At 46.5% G+C, this 19,175-nt stretch overlaps 1 protein-coding gene across 1 annotated transcript in view; it reads left to right on the top strand.

Moving 5' to 3' along the window:
- btbd8 (BTB domain containing 8) overlaps positions 1-17,482 on the top strand; it is a 43,587-nt gene extending 26,105 nt beyond the window's left edge. Inside the window, exons 12-19 of the mRNA XM_080833160.1 lie at positions 2,273-2,479; positions 4,795-4,924; positions 6,878-6,939; positions 8,210-8,855; positions 11,578-11,665; positions 12,049-12,191; positions 12,599-14,491; positions 16,837-17,482. Of these exons, the coding sequence (XP_080689286.1) occupies positions 2,273-2,479; positions 4,795-4,924; positions 6,878-6,939; positions 8,210-8,855; positions 11,578-11,665; positions 12,049-12,191; positions 12,599-14,491; positions 16,837-17,411 (3,744 nt within the window). The 3' untranslated portion in view covers positions 17,412-17,482. The remainder of the gene's footprint in view (positions 1-2,272; positions 2,480-4,794; positions 4,925-6,877; positions 6,940-8,209; positions 8,856-11,577; positions 11,666-12,048; positions 12,192-12,598; positions 14,492-16,836) is intronic.
- Positions 17,483-19,175: the final 1,693 nt, after the last annotated feature.

The following is a 19,175-nucleotide window of genomic DNA, read 5'->3' as shown; positions in this document are numbered from 1 at the left end:
TACTCTTGTACAGTATTTGGTCTCCCTGCTTCTCTCCCTCTGTGTGCTGCTGTCACTGGGACTGAGAATATGCACTGTCCTCTGGCACAGGCTCTGCTGACACTCCTCACGTCCGCACAACAAATAGGCTCTGACGCGCATGGGAGGATGTGTGTCCCTGAGAGACAGCGAGAGGTCTCGGGGTGTTTCATCACATCCAGCCTACAGTCCGTCACCCACAGCAGAGAGAGAAACCGAGGGAGAGAGAGAGGGAGGTAGGGAGGGAGGCAGAGAGAGAGAGAGAGAGAGACAGAGACAGACAGGGAGAGAGGGAGAGAGAAAGAGAGAGAGAGAGAGAGAGAGAGAGAGAGAGAAGCACTCATGTCCTAGTCAGTGGCCTTTAGCAAATGTTCAATCCTCACACAGTTATAGGTAAACACACAGTGAATAGACACCAGTAGATCAGTCTGTATTTGATTGGGGTGGAGTGGGGGATGTAGGCCATTTTTCTGTGTTCAAAAATGGAAATACTTCTGCAGGGGCTCTTAATGTCTTGTAGCAGTTGTGAGCTTTGATGTTAGCCAAGTGGAAGGCCATGCCATCCCACAAAATACTAACTTCTGCAAAAACATGACATTGAAAGAGTAGCTAGTACATTTTTTTTTCACTGTTATAGAAAAGACTGACAGAATACATGGTGCTTTCATTGTGGCATTGCCCCAAGGAAGGTGAGAACCTTTTCTAGTGATGACAAAGGGATGACAGGCTCTGCAGCATAGTCTTGCTTTGATGTCATATCCACTTGGAAAAACTCAGCGTTGTGTCTGCAGATGTGCATAGTTTTACTCCTTAAGTATATGAGAAAGATTGGTCCATATCAGTCACTCTGAGTTTGTTGTTCATTGTGGCTACGTAGCTTAATGTCTACATCTAGTCTTGTTTACAGAGAAAGCATAGTATGTACTGCAGAACCAGAGAAAGCATAGTGTGTACTGCAGAACCAGAGAAAGCATAGTGTGTACTGCAGAACCAGAGAAAGCATAGTGTGTATTGCAGAACCAGAGAAAGCATAGTGTGTATTGCAGAACCAGAGAAAGGATAGAATGTACTGCAGAACCAGAGAAAGCATAGAATGTACTGCAAAACCAGAGAAAGCATAGTATGTACTGCAGAACCAGAAGCAGTTGTCTCCATTTGGACCATCACAGAAACACTCAATCATTCATTTGGCATTCACATCGAGTGTGACGGCACAAGAATCCCATAAAAGGCTTCCGTTCTCTTAATGATGTTCATTCTTCCAGATTATGGGCCACGTGTATAAACGGTGGGAACGCACGGAAATTGTGCTGAGCTCCTTTCTACACATTTTTATGAAAAGGTACTTACCGGGTACATGCTCTGAAAGTGGCATACGCATGATATTAATGATGTAATTTGCAAACTGGCGACACTAAGAGGAACAAACGGTGATGCAAGTAGGCTTAAAGGTCTGTGTGTCACTACGGTCAGGAATTCTCACGCATATGTCGTTCATTTTGTAGGTTTTTCACTGTTATTACTGTACTCATTGAAATACAAGCACCAAAAGATGATGGATCAGTTGGATATTTGAAAAAAAGTTGAATTAGCATATCAATACTAATTTATAATAACACTAGGCAACAATTTGATACTTTTTGAGGTATGGTTTTATAGGCAACCAGTTATGGTACCATCCTCAAATTTATTTTGATAGCATATAGTCATATGAAGGACAGATAAACACCTGTGTCTTTCCCACTAGCCATCCAGGATATGCCCTATGAAGTTCTGTGTACCGGGCTGGAATACCCTGCAAAAATGGAACAAAAGCTTTCACAGCATGACATTGCCAGCTATACTGCCAAAAGACACATGATAAACTATGCTTATCCAATTCAATAATATAAGGATAGTTGTAGGAGGACGTTAAGCTTTAAGATTTATAAAGGGAGAAAATGCGACAAAAAACCTCCGTACACAAATCGTGGGATTGAACGTCTATGGCAAGATGTATGCAAAGATGCATTTGGTCTTATGACCTCACAGAATATATAAACGAATCCTCTAAATTGGTCATTACATACGCTTGTGTGTAGCAAAACAAATTAATGCAATCATTGCAACATTATCATCCTCTTGTGAATGTCTTTGTGTGCGTGTTTGTGTGAGTGTTTGTGTGCTTGTGTGTGTGCGTGTGTGTGTTTGTCTGTGTGTGTGTGTGTGTGTGTGTGCGTGTGTGTGTTTGTCTGTGTGTGTGCGTGTGTTGCAGAGAGAGACATTCACCCAGGACCCGGCGCTACTGAGGAAGCTGTGTGCGGCGGTGAGGGAAGCGGTTGCCGTGGAGAACTGCTGCGAGCTGTTTGTGGCGGTGCAGCAGCTGTGTGGTGACGGCCTCGAGGAGACGGTCACACTGCTGGACGCCTGCGGCTCTGGCTTCGGCCCCGATGACTCTCAGCAGCAGCAGGAAGAAGTGGAGGTGTGTGTGTGTGTGTGTGTGTGTACCCATATTTAAGGCTCATTGGAGAGAGATGACATGGCAAGAATGTGCCCAGGCCTCCAATGTTTATCCAAGCATTCCAAATCGCTTGCTTGCAAATTTACATTCACAGTCATGATCATGTTTGTAATCACATTTATTCTTCTGCATTCATTTCTGAGAATCTGTCATAATTGAATAAACACAGGCTAAATCATCTGGATTAGATTAGGATTTGTAGGTATTTTATATGTTTATTTTACAGAAATATGTTTTACCATGAGTGATTTCTATAGTCATGTTTAATGTTTACACACATACTGTATGTACAGGCAAACATAATTTGAAAACGTCCTAAAGGAACTGTAGGTGTTGCTGTAGGTCATGCTGTTTGTCCCTTTGAAAAGAGTCAGGACACTAGATAGACTCCTTCAGTATCTGAGGTGCTGACTTAGGTGATTTGAATGGCATAAAGAAAAGAGTGTGTATTTCAACCCCTTGAAAACAGCACTGCACCACGTCTGTGCGGTGCTGCTGAAACAAGAATACTGCAGTAAGGCTGTGAAGACAGTAAAGAGATGAAGGCACTAGGAGTACATAGACTCATAGACATAGGGTCATGGGAAATGGAGAGAGAGGAAGTGGAAGAGGTGACTGGGGTCAGCAACTGCAAAATGATTGTGTCACTGACCGTTGGTGAGAGTCAGGTCCTTTCTCAGCCTGAATCCATATGGCAGAGGCCTGTGTGGCTTTACTGGGTTAAAAATAGCACTCTCCTGGCTGGGTTCTGTTGTTCATCAGGGAGGATATCTGGAACTGTCTTTGCTGATTAACCATTACCTTTATTAATACTTGATATGTATCATAGGATCAAAACACTAAAATCCTCAGCGCAAATAAAATGTGATGAATGGAGTAAATGTGATTTAAATAAATTCAACTCTTAGTTTATATTACCATATTTTAAAGATAGTGTGGCAATAAACATGGCTTGATGAGCAAAGACACATGAGGATTATTCAGTGTTCTGAGTTTGATGAGGACATTTAATCCACGTTATCCACATTATCCATGTTCGTTTAGCTGACCTGGCCACATGCGGTTTGGTTCAGAGGGGAGTCTCGTGCAGTGGGGTTAGTGAGTGTAAATACGTGTGTGTGTGTGTGTGTGTGTGTGTGTGTGTGTGTGTGTGTGTGTGTGTGTGTGTGTGTGTGTGTGTGTGTGTGTGTGTGTGTGTGTGTGTGTGTGTGTGTGTGTGTGTGTGTGTGTGTGTGTGTGTGTGTGTGTGAAGAGAGAGAGACACGTGTTGCCGTAGTGACTAAGGACCTCCTCTGATCCCAGGATTTAAGCCCTCCTATAATGTCTGTGTCCTTTGGCATACTGGATTATAAGAGGGTGACACTGACTGTTGGGAACCACACAGCTCACACGGTGGATATTCTCTCTTTCCTCTCTGTCTCTATCAATCTCTATCAATCAATCTACCACACACATGCACACGTTATGATACAGATAAACATACATTGGTTGACATACATTAAATATGTAACAATACACAAGTATATATTCAGTCATCCTGCATCTCGTTAGGTCTTGATGTATGTCTTAACCTGTTTAGTTTAAGAAAGATCAGAATGCCCTCAATTAAAGTTACAAGCAATGCTACAACATTGAAAAAAAAAAAGCCAAAAATCATGTTAAGTAAAGGCAAAACGTGAACAACCCTGGTAGGGTGGAATGGCTCTCAGAGTTTACAGAGTGAAGGGCAGAGATTGGAGGCTAGTGCTGGGGAAAGAGAGGGACGGAGAGGCAGCCTGGATTAGAGGGAGGAGGAGGAGGACCACAAGGAGAGGGTGTGGCCTTCTTTAATCTGCCTTCAGTCCCAGAGAGGCTAGCTGGGCTTGACTTGGGTTTTAGTGTTGTTTATTACATGTGTTTGTTTGTTGATCTTAATTGAATTTTATATTCATTGAGGAGGTGGGAGATGGGTCTTGGCTGGTGACATCATCAGTTTAGCTCAATGGAACTCGAGTGGGATTCTGGCTTCTGCGTAAAGGGGTGGAGTGTTTGTGTGTTTGTATGAGAGACGGAGAGAAAAGAGGAGGAGGAGGAGGTGGGTTGCCATGACGACGGGGTCTCTTAAGCAGCTGCTGATTCGCTCCAGTGTCCCCCCCCCCTCTTCTTGCACCGCCTGATCCCTCCCCTCCTTACTCCCTTCCCTTCTCTCTCTCTCTCTCCCTGTCCCTCCTTCTCTCCATCTCTCGTTCTCTCCCTGCCTCTCTCTCTGTGACTCTGACTCTGTGTTACTCTGGCAGCCGTTCAGGCGAGAGGTGCGGGCTCTGCGCGCAAAGCTCTGGACCTTCCTGCTCCAGTCTTACTTTGCTGTGCGCCACACCAGGGGATGGGAGAGCCTGCCAGCACGCCACCGCGAGCGGATTCAAGCAGGTGAGTCCTTTCTCTTTCGCTTTCACACACACACACACACAAACACACTTGCTGCAGCTCCTTACACACAGCTCATAACTGCAGTGCGTGTGTACGCACGTGTGTGTGCGTGTGTGTGCGTGTGTGTGAGTGCGTGCGTGTGTGTGTGTGCGTTGGTGTGTGTGTGTGTGTGCATGCGCACGCGTGTGTGTGTGTGCGTGTGTGTGTGGTTAAATGGGAGCCAGAGCCCCGCCAAGCAGACGCTGGCTAACGACCTGGCGGGGGCAGCTGTAAAGCCTCTTCAGTGTCCGTCATGCTATTGTTAGAACAGATGGGTCTCTCTCTCCCTCTCTCAGCCTATCTTTTCCTTTTTACCTCTTTATCCCTCTATGTGCATATCATCTGCCTTTGTTTTTATTTTTACTTCCCTCTATCTCAGTTCTATCCCTCTATCTCTATCATCGCTTCCTCTCTGTTTCCCCCTTCTCTCCCTCTCCCTCTCCCACTCTCTCTCTCTCTATTTTTCATTCTCTCATTCAATATTTTTGTCTGCATGTGTCAACAGCCTCGTTACTGAAGCTTGTTGAGCGCTAGCGTGCTGATGGCGCTTGGCTCAGCACGTTTGTACATTCTTCAGGCAGGCGGGGGAGGTGGAGAGGGAAAGGGAGAGAGGAGAAGAGAGTAGAGGAGAGGGAGAGAAGGGCTAGCCGTAGTCCGGCAGCGTGGATCTGATCTGCTCATAATGAGAGCTGAATAAAGCCCTGCTCTGTTTCCCCCCTCTCTCTCTCTGCTCCTCTCTGTCAGTGCATGTGTGCAGACCGGGGCAGAAACAGCATGAATTATGCATCTGTCTGACGGTTTACATCCCTCTGACATTCCTGCTCTGAAGAATTCTCTCTCATTCAAGCCAGCACACACACGCACATATGCACGTGTGAACATATGTACACACACACACACGCTTGCACTTTCAAAGAGATATATGCCCACAAAGGTATGCAAATTAGTGTATTCACACGTCAACACCCCCCCCACACACACACTCACACACTCACACACTCACACACACACACACACACACACACACACACACACACACACACACACACACACACACACACACACACACACAGAGCAAACAATCATGAGAACAGCCGCAGCTCTGGTCCTGATACGGCTTGTGTCTCCGGGGAGTCAGATGTTCTTTGATAGCAGTCCCTTTCAGCCAGCTTTTAGTGACAGATTTAGGTAGCAGGAGGAAGAGATAATGGAAACGAGACACATTATGCTGATTCCTCTTTCTCTCCCTCTCTCTTTCTCTCTCTCTATCCCTCTCTCTCTCCCCTCTGTTTTCTCTCTTTCTCAGAGTGATAATGCTGTGCCTTTAGTGTGCTGAGTGTCTTCAGACTTGAGCAGTCTTACTCGGTTCAACTGAGCCACTCCGTGTAAACACAGACCAGCTCAGGCTTTGGCAAGAGATTTGATGTTTGGCAGAGAGCAGATACATACAGATACGTGATGAGAGCCCAACACGAATCTGAAAAGGTCTTGATAAAAGGCCACTGCAAAAGTAATGGGAGAGTGATTAAAGGATGATGAAAGAATGACAGCAGAGTGATATAGTTTTGGTATCTGTCTGATGTGGTGATGATGTAGCTCTGATGTAGTGGTTCCCAGAAATTATAGTAGTGATGGGTTGTTGATGGGAATCCTTGGCACTCAGAGCGATGTGATTGAGGGATTTATTGGACTTTGAATGGTGCTGAGTGAGACATAAACACCTTACTGAGCCATGGATTCTATGCTGTTCTGTTACTGTCATTGAGATGGTAATGCAGTCTATTTCAAGCAGGTGCAATGAAGGTAATTTGTCTTGATTTAACTGACAGCTTCTCTTCCCTCCCAATCTTTCTCTCTCTCTCTCTCTCTATCTCTCTCTCCTCACCCTTTCTTGCTTGCTTTTCTTTGCCACAGCTGCACTAGATAAGGGAGACGCCAAGAGGCTCTGCAAAAAACCTGTTCTCACCAGCTCTCAGGTATGTTTCAATGAATTAACAAATTCACATCATCCTACTTAATAAATATCGGAGCAACTGCTTCAGAGCAGCTACTGAGTGAGAATGCAAAACCATTGTTCCTTATTGTAACAAGCAGCAGTTCCGTGGTCTCTGTCCGTCAGCCTGTCACACACCTCACTGCACTCACCCCACCTGCTGGCAGCTCGATGGCAGGAATGCTCCGTGCTTGGACTTTAGCGTGGCATCGTCACGCTATATCGCTAAAGTAGCACTTGATTCCAGAGAGGAGAGAGAACACAGTGCCCTGTGTGGGCCTAAGAGAACCCAGAGTGTTAAGCTGTGAAGGGTTTGGTTTTTTGAAGTGTGGAAGTGTAGCAGAAACACTGGAGTAGAAGTGTGTGTGTGTTTTTAATGAGCAGGAGAGAGTAGCTGATGCTGCCATTAGCCTCTTATTGGCAATGGAAATCAACTTCATCGTCTCATTACCAAAACGAACGAAAAACAAGTGAAGCCGGCCAAAGGAGAAGATGGGTACCTGATGGCCGTTGACAGGAAGTCGTTTGATGTAAAGGGTGATGATCTACTGCCTTTCCCCTCCCCTCATTCTCTCCTGGGCTCTAGCTCCGCATGGCTAAGCAGGAAGCACGGCTGGCGTGCTGTAATTCCTCCCAATCGACACAGAAAACCCTCCTTCCTTTCCTCCTTCTCTCTCTCCCAGCGTTCACAGTGATAAAAACAAAGCCCTCTCCTGTCTCCGCCATTGATTAACTCTGCACGGGGAGGTCCCATCGAGATAGAGAGCGAGGGAGAGCAGTGATATGGAAGGGCTGTAATTATAGGTTGGTGGTTGAGCACATTATCCGTGCAGACAACAAGCGCTCCACTGTGGCTTTGCTCATAAAGGTCAACCACATCAGAGTTGTGCCGGACCGGCAGATGAGTCCACTCACAGGGTGACAATAACCTTTTACCAGACTGTTTGGCACTGCTCGTTGAGACGTTTCACTACATGGCCAGTGTTGTCTGAAGATGAAATTGTAAAGTAAGAGGTAATAATAAAAAAGGTCTTGTGCTCTCTGGACAATGTCTCGTAGCTAGGGTTTGATATGACACAGAGGCATGTTAGAACTCTTGTCTTGCAACAGTCATGCAACAGTTTGCTTTGATTACATGGCGACCAGATGGCATTGGCTAGATGTAGAATCCCTTCAGCCGTTTAAAGTCTTACTCTTGTCTCTCTCTCACGATCTCTCTCTTCCACGCTATTTCTCTTTCCCTGCTCCCGTAGCAGAGGCGTGTGAAATGCGCCTCAGGTCCTGCGTCACCGTCTGAAAGCCCCCCCACACATCGGCCCCTCCGGGCCTCCAAACCCCCCCAGCGCCCTTCCTCCTCCTCCTCCTCGTCCTCCTCACCAGCTGCCTGTAGCAACAACATGAAGTCTGACGGCTTGGGCACCCCTGCCCACACCTCCCCTGCAGGGAGGGGCACAGCCGGAAAGCCCAGCAATGGAGACTCCGTGCGGGCCAAGAGTGACAAAGCCCGGGTCCCTGTTGACAGGAGCACCACTGCCAAAGCCAAAGTGGCGTCCACTGCTGCTGCCCCCACCAAGCCAGTTGTCAACGGCACGGCGGCTACCGCGGCGCGAAGGGCAGAAGCCAGCTCCACTGCCAACGGCCCCAAGGGGTCGCCCACGGGGAAAGCAGGGGCCACAAAGGACTCTCAGGACAAGAAGATCACCACCATGGGTGCCAGGTCCAAAGCTGCTCCATCCCCAGGGGGTGCCACGGCGAGTCAGAACAGGACGGCTAAGCCCTCAAAGCCGAGCAAGGACTCGCCCTCGGGCCTCAAGCCCCAACCAACACCCTCCACGTCGGGCAGCGCCTCTCCAGACAACAGCTCCGGGAGCCTCCGCACCAACGGCCAGTCAGCCACAGGTCAGAGCGCACAAAACAACCTCACCCACACAGCACAAAACACCCCGCTTTCCAGCCACACTTTGTGTCTGTCTGCATAACACACACACACACACCCACACACACCCACAAACACACACACTGTTGTATATCCAAAACCACACACAATCTTATAGACCCAGACCACTTCTACCTTCAGCTTTCAAGAACTGTGAAACTGTGAAATGTTTTTTGGAGCTCAGCGTCATCAACAACAAAACACAAAATTAGATTAAACTATACTGAATTAGTGTACCATCACCCCCCCCACACACACACACACACACACGCACACAGTATCACAAGGTAGGAGGCAGGCAGCAGGCAGGCAGACAGACATCATCAGCAAATAAAAGTGTCCGATCCTGTCTGCCTCAGCGCCACACCTCAGTCCAGCAGCTCCATCCTCCTCATCCCTGTGGCTGCTGTCCTGTTCTGTTCTGTTTCTGTTGCTCTGGCAGAGGAGAACAGCTGCTAAAAATAGCTATCACTCACAGACCGACTTGCTGGTTGTTGTGGAGCTACTTGAGTGAGCGTTTAGCAGATTAGCTGGTTCGGTGGACCTCAGGTGGCAGGAAGGGAGGGAGTGCAGGTTCAGTGGACCTCAGGAGGGAGGGAGTGTGCAGGTTCAATGCAGACAGTTTTTGTGTTTCTTTGCTTGTGTGTTGTGAGTGTGGGTGTTTGTTGGTGGTGGGCTTGATTGGATAGTACTCTTTTTTAATATTTTGTAAAGTTTTGAGTCATCATGGTTTGGTCTGTATGTCCATTAGCTACAAAAGGTGTGTGTGTGTGTGTGCGTGCGTGCGTGCGTGCGTGCGTGCGTGCGTGCGTATTTATGTTGTTGCCCACAGATTTTGTGAGCTGTGTGTTTGAGAGTCAGTGAGTGTTTGGGAAGTAGTAGTATCAAGATGAAGTAGTAGTATCAAGGTCTGTCTGTCAGTATATGTTTGTTTGTGGATGTTTCAGTGTCGTTTCTGTGCCTTTTGAGGTCACTGAATGTGTTTTGTTTCAGTAGAACTTGAAGCCATCTTTGACGTCTGTGTGTGTGTGTGACTGTATGTTTTGGTGTGTGACTGTATGTGTGTGTGTTTGTGTGTGACTGTATGTGTTTGTGTGTGACTGTATGTGTGTGTATGTGACTATATGTATCTGTGTGACTGTATGTGTGTGTTTATAGGTGTTTCAGTTGCTCTCCGTCACAGATCTATGAGGTGGGAGGGAATGAGACTCAGTTCACTAGAGTGATCCGCTTCATTGCTTCACAGGAACATGAAGCATTTTTTTTCTCTCTGCTCTGTTTGCCTCTTTCAGTTAATTTTCTCCTCCTCTTCTCTCTCCCTCTCTACTCTTTATCTCTCCGTCTTTGTCTCTGCTCAGCCCTCTCTCTGTTCCCCATTTGAAGCCCTTCCCTGTGCTCGGTCATCTGCCCATCTCTCTCTAATCTCGCTATCTGATTTTCCCTGTGAGGAAGTGACTGACTCTGCCATGACAGAATAGGGGCGACACACAAACACACAGACACACATGTATCACCCACAGCCACAGGCGCTGAAGGTCAACACTCAGCTTTCCCTCTGGAGCGCACACACAAACACACACACACACACACACACACACACACACACACACACACACAAACACTATGACTAACCACTTATCTTGTCTGCAGTGTGTGTGCGCATGTGTATGTGTGTGTTATGTTTGTCAATTTCTCAAATGAATTGTAAGTTCAGGAGTGGGTAATAGTTTAGAATGATAACAGGATCCTCTGGTTATAACAGGGTTTCTGTCACAGCTCTGCCTTAGCCAACAGACAGATACTGAAGATAGATACATAGAGAGAGAGAGTACCATTCATTCCATCCTCCCTTCCCTTCTCTTCCCTTCCCTCTCCTATCTTCTCTGACATTCAGGACAACCTGTACTCCTGCTTAATGCCTGCCTGCCACATTCATTAGGATGAGGAACTGATAGATCTTGCTTGGATTATAATTGGCATTTCTTGTGCTCATAACCTTTCAGTACACAAAGGGCAAGGCAATATGTTGGGATGTGTCTCTCTTACTCGGGCATGCATCAACAACTAGCCTTGTGTGTTTGTGTGTGTGGGATATTGCCAACCAAAAGCTATGTAAATACGTATATAGCATACATACATGCATTTTGTAATTGCATTTAATTTGAGAGTCTTAATATGAATTAGTAAAACCGAGTATTTCCCCTGTGTGTGTGTGTGTGTGTGTGTGTGTGTGTGTGTTTGTGTTTGTTTGTTTGTTTGTTTGTTTGTTTGTTTCCTTCCTTCCTTCCTTCCTTGCTTCCCTCATCCATTCTAGTTACTATGTTCGATATGCAGATCACAGACCATGCATCACCAACTTTGCAAGGTCTACACCCACCTGAGGTTATCCCCCACACTCACAGAATTATGAAGTTGCTGGAGGTTGTCTTTTGAAAGCCTGTCAGTAAACAGTCTTTAACCTAAAAACATTTTTTCCCACATTTTTAATCAAATCCACACACGTACATATCCTCCTGGCTAGAGTGAATCATGACTAATTAGAAGAACTGATGAGTGTCCTCTGTGCTTTGTCCTCAGTCTAATTAATTAACGTCTAGCAGAGATGTAGCTTATACCCAGGGATCTTGCGTCGGCTGGCAAAGGCTGGTCCAGCTTGTAATTCTCTTATCTGCTTTTTCATTCCAGGTCTCAGGCCCAAAACACAAGCCAAGGTCATAGCCAAAACCACACTGAGCAAATCCAGCCCGAAAGCCGAGGCAGACAAGACAAGCAGGTAAGAGAGCAGCTTATGAGCTCAGCCTGAGCAGTGGTGCAAAAATGCATCAGGAACCATACCTCCACCTGCTGGTGGCAGTTGCAATTGCACTTAATAACATCACAGTATACCGTTACATACAGTAACAGTTTGTTTTTTTCACATTATTTTTAATCAGTGCTGATGTCATCCACGTAACTGTATGCTGTATGCATGACTTATCTTAAAATAAATGTATAATAACGTATATAAAAAAAATGTAATAATAACATATCCAAAAATGTTGAATCCTTTTTTAAAATGATACACTCATGGTTGACATTTAGTTATGGGGAGATTCCATTATGAAAGTTCTGAAAGGTTCCCCCATCCCAACGGGTTGCTGTGTTTGTGTGACTCAGCCCTAGTAACAGCTCCACTGTGAGGGAGACCAGCAGAGTCAAGAGCGGAGCAGCCAGCAGGCCAACCACAGCCACCTCTGCACCCAGGACAGAGAGCAAGGGCCGGGCCATCCCAGCCGCCTCTGGCCCTTCTGACAACCCCGGTTAGTCCAGCATGTGCGCCTCCTCACACTCACCTATTTCATGTCATTTAGGTCTTTTATTATTCCGTTGTGTCTATTTGACTCAACCACTGCTGCTATCTGTTTGACTTGCTGGTTTTACTCAAGCATGTTTTTCACCTTTGCTATGAGTCATCACTTGTGAGGTTTTCGCTTCTTTCTTTGTTGTGGACAATTAGAACCCAGTTAACGTCCACGGTTTATGGCTCAATGTACGCCTTTGAGGTTTTTTTTTGTGTGTCTTTGATTTTTTGACACCCACAGTTCTTGCCATACTAACTAACACCATCAGTAATAACACACATTTAGTAATGCATTTAAAATATTTTCTGTGTATCAAACTGTACTGTCATTTTAGTGATTTTTTTGTGTCCCTCTCTTCTCTGTAGGCTCGAGACCAAGCTCAGCCTCCAGCACCAGGAAGCTGGCATCCCCCAAGAAAGAGGAGGAGAAGGATGGCAGCAAGCGACGCGTGGCCAAGCCTGCCCCGGCCACGGCTGCCAGCAGAGCAGCCAAAGCCCCCGCTGCCTCCTCCAAGCCCTCCCCTGTCTCCAGCAGCAAAGCCACACCAAAGCCTAAGGGTTCTGCTGAGGCACCCAAAGCAGCCGGTCAGGCCAAAGGCCCCGCCGCAGCCAAGAAAACAGCCAAGGAGGCTGCCAGCACCAAGAACACAGAGACCAAACCTCAGCCCAGCAACAAAGAGGCCGCAACAGGCCACGGCAAGCCAGGTGCGGCACCCTCTCATGTCGAACAGAGAAACATTTCTGGAAAACATCCATTGTCGTCAGAGCCACAGAGTTCACAAATCAGCACATATGCAGCAGGGTCTCTCAGCACAACAGGAGAAGTGAGTCCAGAGCTCCAGGATGCTGGCAATCAACAAACACTCAGTTCTGTTATCACCCCCAACATTCCTGCCCAGCCAGCCAGCACAGCTGACCAATCCCTGTCTGGTATCCAAACAGCACAGAGCAAACAGTCGTCTCGAGAATCTGCCCCTGTTGGCTCCACCCGACCTTCTGAGGGGAGAACCGCGCCTCAGCAGCGCCTTGTAGACCAGACCAACAACCCTTCCTCCAGAGACTCGGAAGTTCCCCCTCTTGTCCCCGCGGACACCCCCAGCAGTCTGGCCAGCCTGGGCAGCACCCCGCAAGAGGACTCATGGAGTGGCGCCCCCCCGCGGAGACCCCAGCTCCAGGCCAGCCCCGAGTCAGAGTCGGCCAGCGCGGCCAGCACCTCATCAGACGACATGAAGCCTCGTTCGGAGGACTACGATGCCGGCGGCTCACAGGATGATGACTGCTCGCAGGGCCGCGGTGAAGGGGCCTGGCACTGCGGCACCATGCGCTGCCCAGAATTCCTGGGTCGCAGCAGTAGCGACACCAGCACACCTGAGGAGCTGAAGACCTGCGAGGGACCGGCGGGACCGGGAGGGGCACTGCGCGTGGAGGTACGGCTGAGGGGCCGTGAGCCCGACACCACCAGCGAGGAGGAGGTGGCAGCAGCTGCAAGGAGGAGAGCAGGAGGGGGAGCCGCTGGCAGGCCTCGCTCATGGTTGGCCGGTTGTGACGACACCCCCACACAGCAAGAGGCACCAGCGATTGATCTTGCGGAGATAAAAAGCGTGCCTGACCATCAGCTCTTCTCTTCAGAGGAAGAAGAAGAGGAGGAGGAGGAGGAAGAGGAAGAGGAGTCTGAGGAGGAGATGTCTGAGGTGGAGGTGCTGAGAGGGCGGGGAGGAGGAGCGGAAGGAGTGGAGCCCGCTCAGGCTGAACCCTCGCCCCAGTTCCACGGCATCATCAACCTGGCCTTCGAAGACGCCACCGAGCAGGATAACCAGTTCCAACCGCCCCCTTCAACCACCACCACAAACGCATGCTTCCGCCGCTCTGTGCTACTGTCTGTGGATGAGTGTGAGGAGCTGGGCTCGGAGGAGGGAGGCGTAGGGGACGTCTTTGAGACCGTGGCCCCCCCAAACAATGACCGCTGCCCCCAAAAACACTCCACCAACACATCCCAAGACAACCAGGACACTGAGGTCAAGGGGGTGGTGTTCCTGACCGAGGTCCAGGAGCCTACGCTGGGGGAGGCCCGAAACGGGCAGGACCCGCCTCCACAGGAGAGGCCCTGCCACCTGGACCTCAGGCACACTGAGCAGTACTGCAGCAGCGTTCCCAGCTCCAAGCCCCCTGACAGCACGCAGGCTGAGCTCCGGCTGGACTTACACGAGCCGCCACAGCAGGCAGCCAGCTCCCCCTCCCAGGCATCCCACTCCCCAGCAGGTAATGTATAATGTTAGGACCCCGCCCCCCATCCCCAAGTCTGTAGCCTATTCCCAAGCCCCTCCCACAAACGCACTAACTACTCCCCCCACCTTACCACACTCCAGCCCCAGATCCCCACACTTAGTACATTGCAGTGTAGTGACGCCTTGCAAGATACAATCTCCTCAAAGTCAAATGCTGTTGGCACTTGTCCTTTCTTTGAGGATGTTAATCATCTGTCTAAGAGTATTTCTATTCACCGTAGAGTCAACACATTCATAATACTCTATAGATATCCCCATATCTCAAAGCTCATTGAAAATAATCTTCTTGTTAAACTTGAGTCTGTAACATCAGGGTGTCTATCGAAAGATGGCCCATTACAACCTTTTAAGACACTTAAAAGTAGTTTTAAGCAAACAACACTATTCAGTCAACGTTTAAAAAACTTAACCTACCTTGACCCAGAGCCACTGTGCCCTTGACACGTCAGTTTACAGCAGAGCAGGGCAAAGAGCAGTTCCATCAGGACTCCTCATTCTAAAACATTTGGAACCTGCTCAGACACACTTTTGGAGAAGGTGTTGCTTTGTGGCAAGGCCAATCAGCGTTAGTTATATCAATGCACTTTGATGTACATACAGAATTGAAGAAGATGCAAACATTACAACTTCTGTGTTAGTCATACCCAGGTATTATTATTTCAGTTTTGTTTATTTATTATTTTTATTTTATTTTCTTCTGTTTACATAGAAGACATGCAGCCCCTTTTGCGGCTATTTAAATTCACTATATGCACAAGTGGCACAGTTGCTCCTCCTAGTGGATGGATTATTTAAAAGGGAAACAAAAAGAGACATTTAAGATGACTTTGTGACAGCCATTGAGGCAACACACTGTTCCATGAGAAAAATGAGTGCCTCACGTGTATATGAGATGTATACAAGTGAGACCGCCTTTCTCCTGTACCAGCTGTTGCCAGCTGTTCCTCTTGATCCTCACATAAACTCTCTGAGTTTAGACAACCCAACAAGCACTTTCAGCATAAAGACATCTTAGAAAGTCATATTTTAATTTGTTGTCCATTTATTTTTCAATCCCATAAATGTCTGTGAGTGTTATTATTTTAGTTTTTGTGTGTGAGTGTGTTTGTGTGTATTACTGTTGTCTTGTGTCATTGATGTTTTTTTTATTATTATTAATTCATGTGTCATCTCCTGTTTGGATCGCTTCTCCACTAGACCATGGTGTCTGTAGTCTGTAGGTACCCATCTCCTTAATTGTAGATTTCTTATGTTATTTATTATTTTGTTTTTTATGCTGTAGTTTTTTTGGTTTATTTGTATGTAATTTTGTAGTGCCAGTAGAAGTTTCTGTATATGCTATGTTTTTAGAAAACCCCTTCCCGGTTCAACTATGTCTCTTTCTTCACTGGTATAGTACCACCCCCTGCACCTTTCCATAGCTCTCTTCCAATGGAGAAAACCACTCTAGCATTTAACCCTGAAAAGCAATACGTGGTGAAGTATCGTTTAATTGCATGATCCTCATTTGTTTGCAACCAGTGGATTTTCTTTAATGTTAAAAAAGAGCAACAAACTGCAAGCAAACATGTAACAACTGTGTTATGAGAGACCTCATGGTAGAACATATGCACTCTAGTCCATGCAAGTGAAAGCACTATGCTTAGTGGTAGTTCTACAACATTTGTCTTTTATAATAACAGAAGAAAAACTCAGATCTTTACAATACTTTATGCACAGGACTCAGTGATAGTTAACAGCAACAACAGAACAAACATATCTCGTGCCTGCCTAAAACCTGAGTTGCCGTAGTAACTGAGTTTATTTTGGCATTGGCAGAAAGGCTTGTCTCCTGGTAAAGAGACGCAGTGAAGAGAAGCATCCCTTTTCCTCTGTGCATCACCTGTAGGGCAGCTGTTCATCCTCTCTCTTTCCTCCCACACATCCCAAAGTCCAGCCGCATCTCTCTGGAGACTTTGGTGTTTCTCTTAGCTGCTTCTTCAGATCAGCTTATTTGTCAGTGGACCACCATTGCTCATTCCCCAACATTTGCATCCAAGTGAATGACAATGGTGAATTCCAATTCCAGTTCAGCTGTTATGATTTTGACATTTACATTTGTAACCATTTTTAAAGAGGACACAGTTGCATTAGGGGTGAAACTAATATCAACCAATGCTGGAATAGATAATATCACAAAGCTTCTTAAATTAAATGTGTATGTATATGTTTTATATATTTTTGTGTGTTCAGTGTACAAAGTACAAAGAAAGTACAAAAACACAAAATCCAAACGCTGAATCACTTTGGTCATTGTGCAGTATTGTCAATTGCTTTTAGGGGACTTTGATGCTTGTGACAGAGTGGATCAAAGCTGCACTCATAGTCGCCGTCCATCCAAAGCCCTCTCTCCCATCTACGAGATGGACGTGGTTGAGGCCTTTGAGCAGAACTTGGACGCGGAGAGGAATGCTGACGGGGACTCGAGCGTCACAGGACAGCAGGGTACGGAGCGAGAACCAGAAGGGGAGCATGGGGAACAAGAGAACGAGGACGAAAACCAGGAAGTCGAGATGGAAAAGGAGGGTGGGAACAGCAAATTTGCCCAGCGGGACTGGCACCTGCTGCGGCAGCTGCTGACCGAGCAGGACTCCAGTCTGGGTGTGATCAACTCGGTGCCTGAGGACTTGAACCTGGCGCAGTACCTTATCAAGCAGACGCTGTCGCTGTCGCAAGACTGTCTGGCCAATCACGCCTTCCTGCCTCACGAGAAGGAGAGCTTCAAGCGCTGGGCTGAGCTCATCTCTCCACTGGATGAGTCCACGGCCAGCATCACCGTCACTAGCTATTCCCCAGAAGATGCTGCTTCCCCGCAGGGAGAGTGGACCATCCTGGAGCTGGAGACTCATCACTGACCACCCACGCCAGAACTAACAGTAATCCAGGCAGAGACACAGCTCACTCTTGTAGTCTCCTCAAAAGACCTGCCCCATCAATCAAACTTCCTTTTAAGAAACGTTCTCCGAGATCTTTCTCTGGACTGGTACTGACTCTTTCGGCCTGTGGACTCTGGGTTGCTATCCTGGGATGAGAGCTAGGCCTAGTCTTTCTCTGAACTCATGTGTGTTGAGATAGTCCATTAACTTCAGGGTTTAGATCAGGACTAGGCTCAAGTTCTTTGGCCATGACAGTAGCCGATATATCAGTTAAAGTTCATATTTCTTTGTTTGAATGGCTACTCCTTTTTTGGATGAGTGTTCTCTGTTTTTTATTTATTTATGTTAGTTTGTTTCTATGGACTACCAAGCTGCATCTCATGCCACTTTGCCCGGAACCCACCGTGCTTCTCCTCTTGAAAGGTACTCATTTTAAAAAAAATGGACAGATTGTCGCCAAGGCAACTTGTTTTGCATGCAGACATTTTTGTAATTCAAAATTGTTTACTTGGTGTTCGCTTCAGTCTTTGTTAGAAAACCAAAAGAAAAAAACAAAGAGATGTATTTTGTTTCTCATGCATCTCTCATGGAATTGGTTAGATGGCATTTGCTAGAAAATAAAGAACATGTAGATGGCCTGTTGGTTTACATTTCACTGTTGTGATAAAGCCAATAAAAAATGTGGTTCCAACTGTGTCATGTGTCATACAGTTTATAGCACTATTTAATCTGCTGTAAAACATGTAACTATACTAGTTACAGGGTTTGTATTAAATTAAATTATGATTATAATTTAACAAGTCTGGTTAAAAGGTAAAAGAGGATAAAAGACTGGTAAGCTATGTTGTCAAAGACTGATTCTATACACATCTGTTTGGAAAACATCTGTGCCAATCCCATGTTAGGAAAATGTATATCATTGACCAGTGTATAGAGCATCGTCATCTAAGAGAAAGTACGGTTGTGGAAACATCAATGCAATGCGGAAGTAGCATATGGGTAATACAATTATGTCGTTCTACATTCATTTAAAACCAGAGTTTGCCAAACAATGCCGACCATCACAGAGCCTTGATTTACTATATCACCCATTCATCAAGTAAAACAGCGAATAGTGAGATAAGGATACAAAGTAAAGTTTAAGTCAGAAAGACTTTCATTTTGTCCAATACAAGACATCAAATACAATTGAATCATTACATGCTACCTCATACTTGTCAAATCTCACGATTTTGAATATTTCTCACGTACGTGACAATGAATCCAGCGGGTCTCACGGGATATTCACTCTAAATAGCGTAATTGCATTGGAGTGCTGTGCAGTGCGAGGCTGCCGGCTCACTATATGTATGGTAGTTTTAGGCTACTAGTCCACAAAATTTCAATATTCAGCATCACTGAATGCCTCGTAAATGTAACAGTATGCTTGCACGTTTTGTGTGGGCGTTGGGGATGGCTCACCGATTTATTTTCACGGATTTCATGTCATGTATGATACCTGTGGTTGAAATGATAATATGCATTGTATACATTTGTTTTGTGACGTCCGATACCGTAAACCCTAGGGGGACATGCAGCATTATTTTGAAAAGGTAAATGATACGTATTACCAGTTTGAGCTTCTTCATGAAGACGCATATTTCTTTATGCTCCATGCACCAAATACACCGCAGTCTATGTCATGACCTTCCTACCATAGATGAGAGTAACAGGTGACAGTGCCATCTAGAGGTGCATTAGTAA

Source organism: Sprattus sprattus (genome assembly GCF_963457725.1).
Source record: "Sprattus sprattus genome assembly, chromosome: 2".
Classification (NCBI taxonomy): domain Eukaryota; kingdom Metazoa; phylum Chordata; class Actinopteri; order Clupeiformes; family Clupeidae; genus Sprattus; species Sprattus sprattus.
Note: the sequence above shows the minus strand (reverse complement) of the source record. Positions and strands in the feature narration are given on the sequence as shown.